The sequence below is a fragment of the Myotis myotis genome, unplaced genomic scaffold (genome assembly GCF_014108235.1).
Source record: "Myotis myotis isolate mMyoMyo1 unplaced genomic scaffold, mMyoMyo1.p scaffold_m19_p_12, whole genome shotgun sequence".
Classification (NCBI taxonomy): Eukaryota; Metazoa; Chordata; class Mammalia; order Chiroptera; family Vespertilionidae; genus Myotis; species Myotis myotis.
Genome location: NW_023416316.1, coordinates 17564656 through 17577270, shown reverse-complemented (window position 1 = coordinate 17577270; position 12615 = coordinate 17564656). Strand labels below are relative to the sequence as shown.

At 41.7% G+C, this 12615-nt stretch overlaps 1 protein-coding gene across 1 annotated transcript in view; it reads left to right on the top strand.

Moving 5' to 3' along the window:
- Positions 1-195: 195 nt before the first annotated feature.
- PALM2AKAP2 (PALM2 and AKAP2 fusion) overlaps positions 196-12615 on the top strand; it is a 377089-nt gene continuing 364669 nt past the window's right edge. Inside the window, exon 1 of the mRNA XM_036330053.1 lies at positions 196-234. Within this exon, the coding sequence (XP_036185946.1) occupies positions 230-234 (5 nt within the window). The 5' untranslated portion in view covers positions 196-229. The remainder of the gene's footprint in view (positions 235-12615) is intronic.

Below are 12615 nucleotides of genomic sequence, written 5' to 3'. Positions count from 1 at the left end.
AACGAACAACATTATCCAATTGCTTCCCGTTTTACTCGCAGGCTGGGAGCTGGGAGCGCCTGAGCGTTCACTTTCAACCCTCGAGGGGAGGAGAGGGTGCGGGCGGGGAGGGGAGACGCTCGGGGCTCCACCTCGCGCGCTGCGCGGCGCGGCCAGAGCGCCAGGCTCCGGCAGATGTGAGCGGCGCCTGCGAGCCCTGCAGCAGCGCACCCGGCAGCCCGCGGCCGCGATGGAGTGAGTATCCCCAGCCACGCCGCCCTGCGCGTCGCTGGCTGCCCGGCTCCCCGGCATGTTGCCATGGCGACCGCGGCAGGAGGCCTAGCCGGCTGGGTCCCGTCCGGGATGGGTGTTTCATTTCAGTTCCGCGTGTACACCTGGTGTTTCTATGGCAGCAGCCGAGGCGGCGGTGGGAGCCCCGGGGGTGGGAGCCCCGGGACGCGTGGTTTTGTGCCGCTGCCCCCTTGGCCTCCTTGCTCGGAGGGAATTGCGTTCTCGGCTTCCCCATCCCTGCCCTAAGCTCCCGCTTCTCGGGGAGTTGGCCGCAATAGCCATTACTTCCGATTACTAACCATGTCAGCATTATTGGACTGCAGTTTTTTGTTTTTTTGTTTTTTAAAGGGAGGAGGCGTGGGGGGTCACTGCGGATCGGAAGCAAATTGGTTGGGTGTGAAGCGTGTAATGGAAGGATGATGAGTGAGTGGGTGATGTGCGCCAGAGCTGCAGTGCCCCGGCTACTAGAAACCATAGGCGCCCTCCTCCCCCAAAATAACTGATTTCTTCCTGGGGTTATTGAGAAAGAAGACAGAAACATAGGAACGGCGGCCAGGGGTTGAATGACACCGTGGGCGCCTCATGGAAGGGGTGGAGAAGAGAAGGCAGGAAGGCAAGAGGGGCGTTAACCAGAAAGGACACAATAAATGGCCTGAGCGGTGGTTTCGGACCGGGTTCCTCTCCTCGATCTTCACATCCCGCAGTTGCTTGTTGGTTCCCTCTCCCCAGTTGCTGCCGCAGCGGCCGCTCTGACCGGCGCTAGGCTCCCAGAAAGGGGCATTTTTGGAGTCAGCTGCTACATACTGCTCACTTGGTCAGCTTCTCCTCCTCCTGTTCTTCCCACGGATACTTCCTGACCCCGAGGCCAGATGAAATCATATTTCAGCCCGGAGATAATGTCCTGTTTTCAGTGTCAGGACTCTCATGCCAAACGCAATACACCCTGGATGCAGCTTTTCTCCCTTCCCTCTGCGTATCTGATTGTGCAGATGCAATTTAATCCTGACCAACGGGGCTGCTAAGGCAGGAGTGGGAGCACGTGGGGCACTTGGGGAGCGAGGTGTGGTAGATTTCAGCCCCTGCCCTGGCAGCTACTCGTGCTGTTGATGTCCTGCACCAGAAATGTAATGTTTCTGAGCCTCAGTTTCCCTTTTTATACAACGGAGACGAAGATGTTTCTTCCTCACTTTTAAGCGTTGTTGAGAGGATCCAATACTATTTGTATTTCTTCTAAAGGGCTTTGTAAATTGTGAGGTATACACAAATTTTAGGAGCTGATGATTAAGGCTCTGGAGTCAGTTTGCTGGGCTGGAGTCTTTTTACACTTTGCTGAATGAAACTGATCTCTCTAGGCCTCATTACTGGCAACAGGATTAATAATACTAATAACTATTTGGTGCCATTTTTGTGAAGATGAAAGGAGTTGATCATTATAAGGGCCTTAGGACAGCATCTGCCAGAAAGTGAGCTCAATAAATACCATGCATTATCTATAAATATTATCTGTTGTCCATTATTATCACTGTGGCCTCCAGCATTCTCCGTTGACATTTTGTGGGGTCACCGAGCTATTTTTCCTCCCTAGACAATTTATAAAGAAATATAGTAACTGAGAGTAACAGTTCTCAAGATACCATTGCAAATGTGGAGAATCAACCAGAAGACACAGCAGGCTTGGGTATACAGAGCTGAAATGGGACAACCTGCCTGGGGTACACCCTATTTTCATTGCTCACTGTCATTTCCTTAGACATAGAGCAGTGGTTCTTAACCTGTGGGTCGCAACCCCTTTGGGGGGGGTAGAACGATCCTTTCACAGGGGTCACCTAAGACCATCGGAAAACACATGTATAATTACATATTGTTTTTGTGATTAATCGCTATGCTTTAATTATGTTCAATTTGTAACAATGAAAATACATCCTGCATATCAGATATTTATATTGCGATTCATAACAGTAGCAAAATTACAGTTATGAAGTAGCAATGAAAATAATTTTATGGTTGGGGGTCACCATAAAATGAAGAACTGTATTAAAGGGTCGCAGCATTAGGAAGGTTGAGAACCACTGACATAGAATAGAGGCTTTATTAGAGATTCGATGTAGGGCCAGTCATCCCACGGTGTGAGGTTAAAGGGTACCCTGGTTGTTTGTCAGGACAGTAACATTAATCTTCGTCATCTCTCATTAATACTCTAATGTATAATTTATCTCCCTCCATAACTATTTTCAATTGCTTTCATTTTCCTGTGAGTTTTTGTTACCTTTTTCAAGTCTATCTTCTAGGAAATTAACTTTTTTTTTTTTTAAAAAAATGAAATATTCGTTTATTTCATACTCATTCCAATATAGCCTTCACTTCAGTGATGGTTTTATTAATCATTTTCAATTTATTTTCTGACTCTGCAGCTCACTTTGCATTTATTTTTTTAAAGTTTCATGCGTTCTAGAATTTCTTTAAACATGTGGAGAAGACTTTCTCTGAAAATTTTATCTATTTCTTGTGTTATTTCTTTATTTTTATTGAGAGAGAGAGAGAGAGATCAATTTGTTGTTCCACGTATGCATTCATTGGTTGCTTCTTGTATGTGCCCTGACTGGGGATTGAACCCACAACCTTGGTGTATCAGGAATACACTCAAACCGACTTAGTTACCCAGCAGAATGGCTCATCTGCCTCTGCCTTTCCTCTTTTAAAATAACAATTACACGTATAGAAACTATACTTGTTGACAGCTTCGTACTTGTTACTCATTCCTAAATGGAGGCAATTCTAGCCGTACCTGCTATTTGCCAATAAATAAATAAATAAATAAATAATAAATAAATAATAAATAAATAAATAAGTGGGAGGGATAGAGGCAGTATTTGGGAAGGCAGTGGCCTTAGATATTTCACCTCATAATAATTCGCAGTATCTTCTTTTCTCATATAATGATCCCTTACAATGATCAACTCCTTTCATCTTCACAAAAATGGCACCAAATAGTTATTAGTATTATTAATCCTGTTTCCAGGAATGAGGCCTAGAGAGATTGATTTCATTCAGCAAAGGGTAAGCAGTGAGTGAGTCAATCACACAGCTTACTCGTGTGTGTTGGGGGGGAGGGGATGGACAGATATTTGGTACTTATCTATCACTGTGTAGTTGATTCTGTTTAGCACATACAAGCGAAGAGGAGGGGCAAATTATCTACAAAGGTAATTGTTTTCCTACAGCTCTTGCCTCTAGACTGGTCCTCTGTGTTAACTTTTTATGTTTCAGGCTTTCACGGATAATGTTAGTGGGTTCACACACAGTATCTCCATCATTGTCACTTTCTGTACCACTCTGGTGGGGAACCAGCCCCCCTCCCCCAGATGTTCCCGACATCTCCGTGACTTGCTCATGCCACTTCTCACCATTCCAACACTGGGCCTTTCTGAACTCTCTCCTTACATACAGAGAAATTTAAAAACCAGCTGAGCTCTGTAGAGGAACATATCACCTTTTAGGGTTGTCCCTTGATTTAATAAAGTTTTTACTCAGATAATTCTTATAGTCTGTGACTTGAGAATCTTGGCTCTTTGCTAGTTTCATAGTAGATAAAATTTTCTTTCCAATTTTTCATTCTTTATGTTTATTTCAGGGTGATATGGAGAAAACTTACCTTTACCATACATTTGAATGAATTAAGCAGCGAATCTTGTGTTCCTATGAAAATAATAATAGAAACTACCCAATGTTATTTGATATATATAGTCATATATATATATATATATATGGCTATATATATGTAAAAGGTAATTTTATATATATATCTTTTTAAATCAATTCTTAGGAATGTATATAGCAAAATAGTTCATGAATAGAGATGATTAATACTTAGCAGTAGAAGAATTTTGGGAAGGGTGCATAGAGTGGATATTCTCTGTCTCCCCTTCAAATCTACTCTCTACCCTCCTCCCACTGCTCTGTGCCTTAGAAGGCTGAGCCCTAGGCACTGTATCAGCAAGGCTGTCTTGCCCTTGAGCTTTCTGTTGGGTTGGATCATTGGGAGGCACCTGCAGGAGACCCACGGGTGGAAGGAGAGTGGGGTCAGCATGTTCACTCATGGTCTCCCTTCCTGCAGGGCAGCGGATGGCAGGGGTGCTTCTCTCTTCTAAAGGCTGCAGCCCTGCCTGCAGCCTGTCCTCCAGCTAGAGCCCGGATTCTCTCTTGGTTCTGGTCACCACTCCTCCTTTGCTCCTTCTGGACCAGGTGTGGCACTGGTAGGCCTCCCGCGTGGTTAGCTCCCGGTGCTTCACCAGCCCTGCTAGTTTTCCTTAACGATGCCCAGGCCATTGTAAAGCAATCCCTTTACTGAGCTTGCCTCAGTTACCCAGTTAGAGCATGCCATCTGTTTCCAGCTGGGTCCCAACTCACAGAGTGTGCAGAGCATGGAAGTGTTGCAAGTCTTATAAAAACACACTTTGCATTACTGGAAGGGAACCTGGTAATTTTTGTTTGTCTACATATTGCAGTCATTGGAGCTCCGGGTCCAAAATAGGAAACAGGTATTGAGGGTTGTCATGAGCTTCCTCCTAAACTGAAGAAGAAGCTCAGAATCCACAAGCTACCAATGTGTTCATTGGCTTCCCATGGGAAAGTCATTTGTCTTATAACTTAGAGTCAAAAATGCCCCAAACTTGACTCCTCAGAAGGAAGACCAATCTCAGTTACAGGGAGGCCTAATTAGAATTTTATTTAATGAATGAAACGTCCTTTCTTTTCATTATAGGAAGGAACGTTAATAATAAAAATTCTATTTCATGAATAGATCTTTATAAAATTTGATCTACTATTTAGCCCTAAGTAATAGCTTAACCTATCAGGAGTATATAAATGAATGCTTCCTGAATTGATACCAAGTCATTAAAATCTGTTCCATCTTCTTTCCCCCACCTGTCCCATTCCCTGCAGATAGTACAAAAGCACAACATTGAGTCTAATCAAAAGGTGTATTTTGTAAGTTCTGAATAAATGATACTATACTCTGTTTTTACATAGTATTTTATAGTTGGAAAGGAAGCTATTTAAACTGCTTATCCTGCTTTCAATGCCTCTATTTTGCAATTATGTTCATTCATTCATTCATAGCTCATACTTATTAGGCACCTACTATGTACTAGGCACTGTTCTAGGTACCTCTGATACAAATGTGAGTACAACATAGTTCCTGTCTCCCCAGAGGCCATAATCTAATGAGGAAAGAACATAATTGGCCAAAATATTATACTAATGTACACTGTGTAATACTAGGAGAAGGTTTTTATTTTTATTGATTTCAGAGAGGAAAGAAGAGGGAGAGAGAGATAGAAACATCAATGATGAGAATCATTGATTAGCTACCTCCTGCAAGCCCCCAACTGGGGATCGAGCCCACAACCCAGGCATGTGCCCTTGACTGGAATCAAACCCAGGACCCTTCAGTCCACAGTCCGATGCTCTATCCACTGAGCCAAACCGGCCAGGGCTAGGGGAAGGTTTGATGGGATACTGTCTGAAGCACATAGGAAGGGACAAAGGACTGTATGAATCTTAGGAGTTCAGAGATTCTAGATGAGTTCAAAGTACAAGCCTTTCTTAGCCCCTGAGATTAATTTAAAATAAGAACACTTTGTTTTTAATGTCCAGATTAGTCATTCTATAACGGCTTAAGTCACTTTCTAAAAAACATAGCTAAGTCAATTCCAATGTTAAAGCTAGTTTGAATAACAGACAGTCTTCCAAAGTTTTTGTTTGCACTATGGCTAAGGCTACCTCCAAGATCATTCACGCTACAGTATCATGGCGAATGCCTGCCCCCTTGAGGAATCAGGAACTCAGTGTTTCAGAGGACAGTGCAAAACGGGATCAGTAACAGAGCAAGACAAAACAAAGAACAAGAACAAACAGAATGGGAAGCACAACGGAACAAACAAAAACATCTGAAGATCTGTGGGGGGCACTGCCAAATTAGATATTTGATTTGTTTGCCATCTCTGTTCAAATCACATCAACAGCCTCTAACTCTTGAAAAGCATTACGATCTGCAAACGTGTAGCTATGAGCCATTCAGGAAGCACTAATGAAGTTGGTCCAGAAACTGTGGAAGCACTCCATCCTTCCACTGCTCTCCTTACCTTCTGATCTTCTGAAAGGGTGGTGCCCAGCATTTAAAGTTAATAACGACACCAACAATAAGGCCTCATTTCCTCAGAGACCCACACTACTGTACCTTGCACACAGTCACCTGGGTACAGTGTGAGAAGGCAGATCCTGATTCTGTAGGTCTGGGGTGGGGTTGGAGAGTCTACATTCTCATCAGCCTCCTAGGAGAGGACGCTGCTGCTGCAGCTGCTGGCCTGCAGGCCACACCATGATAGCGATGTTCACAGCGAGAAGACACAGTGCAGGGCTGTTTATAATGCAAGGTGTCATCCTTTTGCACTTCCTCCCCCACAAACAACCCTCCCTGTAGGGCATTGCTCCAATGAACTGATGTTCAGCAATCTGTATGTACAACAGGCTAAGCTACAGAGCAAACCTGGCTCTTTATTTCAGTTGGCATAACTTGGCATTTCCAAGTCTTTTAGTTTTAGTTTTATTTCAAAATCAAGGCAGGCTGGACAGCTGTGAAAAAAGTATTTACAAGGTAAATACTTGTAATGCTATCTTTTAAAATAGGAATTTAAAATTTATATGGTTATAAATAATTTAAAATCTAAAACTATTTGTCTTTGGCCAGTTTCTTGATATTTAAGAAAATAGCTAGTGAATCTAATTATCTGTTGCCTCAGACATCTGCAAATCAGTAATATCTTGGTGTAAATGTCAAGTTATGATTCTATAATATGACACTCGTGCGAATATGAATGTGATATGTTAGGATCAAGAAGCTGGCCGTATTACAATTTCTAAACAAGATTCATAGACTTAGACATTCTCGCTATTGAAAGCCAGGGAAGAGTGACCTATTTCATAAAGGATATTTTAAATGTGTTATCAGATTGTGTTTTTTATTTATGTGAGATGAGAATTATATCCCACATGCTTTTCTTGTTATGAGAACTAAATATTATAAGGACAATACATATTTAGAATTAAATGGCACAGAACAAGGTTTAGTTATAGATTCTTAGATTGCTTAATAAAATGATGGCTCTCCAAACCTAATTACATTGGTGTGAATTAAAACATAGCTCTTACGGGCTCTCAGTGTGTCTTTGCCCATCCCGTGGCAGCTGTATAGTGTACCCTCCTGTTAGTTTCACTCCAGGTCTTGAAATTAGAATCATGTTATTAAATCAAGGAGGTGTGCATATGGCCTTGGTGCAGGAAGATCAGGGGTATCATGCCCTGGAAAAACAAAGATTCTGTGTCTGTGTGTGTATGAAAATCTCTACTTTTTTTTTTTGCTTTAAACAACAAATACAATTTGACCCCCCCCCCAAATGTATACACACTTTGAATGACTATAAAGTCTATGTTTATAAACATACAGTTAATTTTAAAAATTTAAAAGAATCTACAGAAATGAATAATTTTTTTGTCAATGCCTGTTGTCAAACTGATAACCATGCTGGTCCAGGCACTGCTGATCACATGAAGCAATGGAATCCCAAACATCAAGAACCATTTTGTTTGGTGTTTGTGACCCTCAATTCATCGACTGTTGCCAGTTTTGTACTGTAAACTTTATCTTTTATGTATCCCCATAAAAATTATCCCCAGCACTTTAGGATAATTTTTCCTGTGTTGAGGACACCCTATATTTTTCTCTCTCACAGTTCTGGAGATTGGGAAGACCAAGATCAAGGTGTCAGCAGATTTGGTGTCTGGTGAGGGCTTTCTCTGTATCCTTATATAGGAGGGAGGGAGGGAGGGAGGGAGGGAGAGAGAGAGAGAGAACAAAAAAACCAAAAAACTCTGGTCTCCTCATCTTTTTAGGGCACTAAACCCATCATGCATCCTCCACACCCATGACTTTATCTAAAACAAATTACCTCCCAAAGTCTTCACCTCCGAATACCATCACAGTGGAGATTAGGGCTTCAACATAGAAAATTTTTTTTTTTTGGGAGGGGGATACAAACATTTAGTCCAAAGCACTTATAGTCCCATGATTCACCTGGAACTCCAGTGTTGTGGTTGTCTTCCACTATTCTCTTTCTTCTCGATCCCTGTAGCACCTCCATTGTACATGGACAGTAGATTTATCTTCTGTGCTTTCTGAATGGGCCTATCTATCTATCTATCTATCTATCTACCTATCTATCTATCTTTCATCTATATATTATCTATCTATCTATCTATCTATCTATCTATCTATCTATCTATCTATCTATCTATCTATCTATCTATCTATCTATCTATCTATCTATCTATCTATATCTATCTATCTATCTATCTATCTATCTATCTATCTATCATCTATCTATCTATCTATCTATCTATCTATCTATCTATCTATCTATCTATCATCTATGGGCTCCTTTAGTCTGCCAAGCTTTAGTCAACCTAGCGCTCTTGGTTATTACCACATACATTCCAGGCATTTTTAGGCTCTTTATTGAAAATCTCTACTTTTTAAGGCCTCCCTCTAAAATGCCACCCTTCAGATATGTATATCTGTGTCTTATTTGGATACATTCTCTTTCCTTCCATTCATCCTTACCTTGGGACTGATAAAAGGACTCCTAAGACTAAAATCACCACGTGGATAGAAAAGCTTTGGCCCTTATCACCCACTGCCCACATTTGCCTGCTTCAGGAGATTAGTAAGTTTCTTGCACTTGCACAATCACAGAGGCTGGGGCCGGTTGCCAGGCAGAGCCTGGGCTCAGGTCGGGTGGGGGACAAGGCGAGAGAGGCGGCGGGAAGGACTCAGACATCTGGCGTCTGTGAACGAAAAAACCTGTAGATGAAAACCAGTGAAATCTGCAGGGGTCCTTGGTGCTTTTTGGTTTCTTTAGTGGCAAAGCTGCTGGGGTCATCTGCAGAGCAGGTCACTGGGAAGTGTGGTGACTCCCACTGTGTGGTAGTGGTAACCTCTACTTTTCTTCCTTGTTCCTGTCTTTCTCTCCCTACATTTATATTTTTGCTGGACTCTGGGTAGAGTGAAACTCAAGTGAGTCCTTCATGTAGTGCCCTGAAAGGCTGGGAAAGTGAGTCATTCACACCACTCTGTCTTTCTCGATGAGGGGGACCCTTTCTAGATGCGGAGTTCTTTCTTGGTTTGGGCATTGCCAGCCTGGGGGATGGGATGGTGCAGGCAAATGAAGCTGTTCTTTCTTCCAGTTTTGTGGGGTCATTTTTGTTCCACTGTGTTACCGAAGTATCTTCCATAGAGACTCCTGAACTCCCCCAGAGCTGTTTGGTTCATGGAAAGCTGTCTAATTATTGATCTTTGTGGAGGGGACAGAGACTGGGGTTTCCTACATTGCCATTTATAACATTATAATGCCATTTCCCACATTATAATATATAATAGTTCCCAGTGGATGGACCTAGAGAGGAACAGGTAAATTTATTGGCAAACCACCTACTCAGTGGTTCACAGGACCCATTTTAGAAACCATGTTGCTATAGGGATCATTGAGGGCTTTAACATAATGGTTGACTTGGCCATAGAATTCTATGGGGTTTGTTCTGTCCTACATTTTAAAGTGGAGGTCTCTTCTACCTCAAGCCTCCTTACTATAGCTTGCAATCATTAATATTAATAACATTAACAGAGCAACCTAGTAGAAACTATTTTATTCTAAAAAGGCTTTGAGATTATTTAAATCATAGGTACTTATTATTTATTTTAATAATGTAATTGGGATTTTTTTTTTAAAAAAAGGATGATAAAACCAAGACCAAAGGAAAATTAGGTTTGGGAATATAAAGCTGAGCAGGATTATTCCGTCAAATGCATGTCACTTCGTTCAGTTGCTAAAGGTGGGCTGCAATTTGGCCCTAAGTTGACCAGTGTCTAGATTCTAGAACACGAGAAAAAATAATTGGTTATTCAAATGCCTAAGTGACAAAAACCAAACTAGTTATTAAAGAGAAAATAGCTTTTCTTAGTATCAAGACTTAAGAGAAATTTCTCTCATGGCTGCTCTACATTCCCAGAATAAATGCACAATCAGGTCTCATTGGGATTTCCTTGCAATGCCCCTCACTGAAGGTGGATGACAAAACAACTATGTGCATCATCTTTTATAGAAAGAATATTAGCAAGGGGCATTTAATGGTACTAAATGCTTAAAAGATTCTGACTGCTTTCATAGGTCCTCAAATAGCACCTGTCTTGGGGTTCACTCTTAATTTGTGTTCCCCTTAAAACCTCTGAAATAAACATAATCCACATTTCATTTCAGAAAAAAATCATCTCTCCCTCATTGTTTACCAGGTTTTCTACTCAATATAAAAGCAAAACATTTGGTGCGAGGAACTGATAAGGTTGGGTTTCATTTATAATCATTAAAACTTTGAAATAGATGCCACTTCTTGAGGCACGTACTTATCTAAGAGAGATAATCTGTGGGCCTTCCTAGTAGTGTCCAGAAAAGACAGGTATAGACAGAGGAAATTAAAGTTCTGGGAAGAGGAAATTATTGTTGGCCCAAATGTTATAGTGCCTTTTCTTTCTGGCTAGAGGTAAGCCAAAATTTAAAATTTAATTATCCTGCTGATGGTTTGGCTTGATAAATATAATGGATGCTAATTCATAGGTGGCTGGGAATCAATACATTTTTTCATGAGCAATAACATTTGCTCTCAAATATTTTTATCTAAGTGTAAGATTCATCATGTAAAGCTTTTTGAGATGAGAACTCTGAGAAGTGCAATATGGCAAAGGCAGATTCACGTTTAGAGCTTCGATCTGCCTCGGTGGATCTGATTACAGAAGCCCCTCCTCACCTGGAGTGTCATTTTAGAAAACTTCACGGCTCCTCCCAAAAGATCCTCCAAGTGTTGCGCCTCTGTTACCGGAGGGGGTTGTGGGGACCGGACCTCTATGTGTCTGGGACTATTTTAGCTTTCCATTGGTGCTCTTCCCAGGCATATTCCAGTGCGCTTATTGCCAAGCTGTGGCTGTGGAGGGCTTCCGGTGGGCAGCACTAACTTAAGTGAAAATGGTTTCATGTTGTAGCTATATCAAATTAGAGGGAAGATATATTCAAAGACAGCTGATTCAGAAGTGAGAAGAGCAAAGATATTACACGTAGAGACCAGTGGGGTATGGCAATGGGAACATCAATGTGCAGAACAAGAAGTGACCTGAAGAGCTTAGATCTGGTTCTTTAAGCAGCCAGATGACCTATTCTCTTCTGTTTCATGGATATAGAACTCGTGCTTCACTGGGTAGAAGTTACTTCTCTCTTGGGAAAGGAACCCATGTGTACTTTGGATCCCTGGCATCAAATTTTGCCTTTGGAAACTGATTTATATGCTCTTTGGAAAGTAAATGAACTTCTGGGCTTCAAGTGCCACTTGAGTATGATCTAGTTCTAGACTAATTATAGTTGGCTTTTCACACGCCACTGGGAGATGCGGAGCAACCCCAAAGCATACAATTCTAAAGCCCTGGCTGGGTGAAAAAGGCGAAGGGATTAAGTTAACAAAAATTCATTGACACAGACAACAGTATGGTGATTACCAAGGGAAAGGGGGGTGGTGGGAGGTAGAAGAGGATATAGAAGGGACAAACGGTGTTGGAAGGAGACTTGACCTGGGGTGGTGAACACATAATACAATATACAGATGATGTATTATAGAATTGTACACCTGAAACCTATATAATTTTATTAACCAAGGTCGCCCTAATAAATTCAATAAAAAAGGAACAAAAACAATTCTAAAGCTCAAACGTCATCTGGCTTAGCGTGGTCTCCAGGTGTGTGAGCTCAGGGGTGATAAGTGTGTTCCACTACAATTGGACCCACATTCCCCTCTTCCCCTTTGAGGGTAAAGAAACTTCTTCGGTTGGCTGTTTGAGTGTTTCATTACTCTTAGGCAAGGAGATGCTCTTTGTAAAAAAAAAATATTGTAACTGGATATGGAAGTCCTATAATGCAAATTGAATCCTCTCATTGTTTGCAGAATGCTTCACTGTACTCTGCGTGACTGGGTAAAATCACCTCAATCATTCTGAATTAAGGTGGAATAATAATCCTGTCTCAGGATTCATTCAAGAAGAGAGAGCTTTTCTTTAACTCGTGTGTGCTCATGTTATTTTGTTTTATTGACATTTATTCTGGGAGCTAACCAGTGCTCATCAATGACTCATATTTGTCTTATGGTCCATCAAGATGCCCAGGTGCTTCTGGCTACACCTGGATCTGTTGA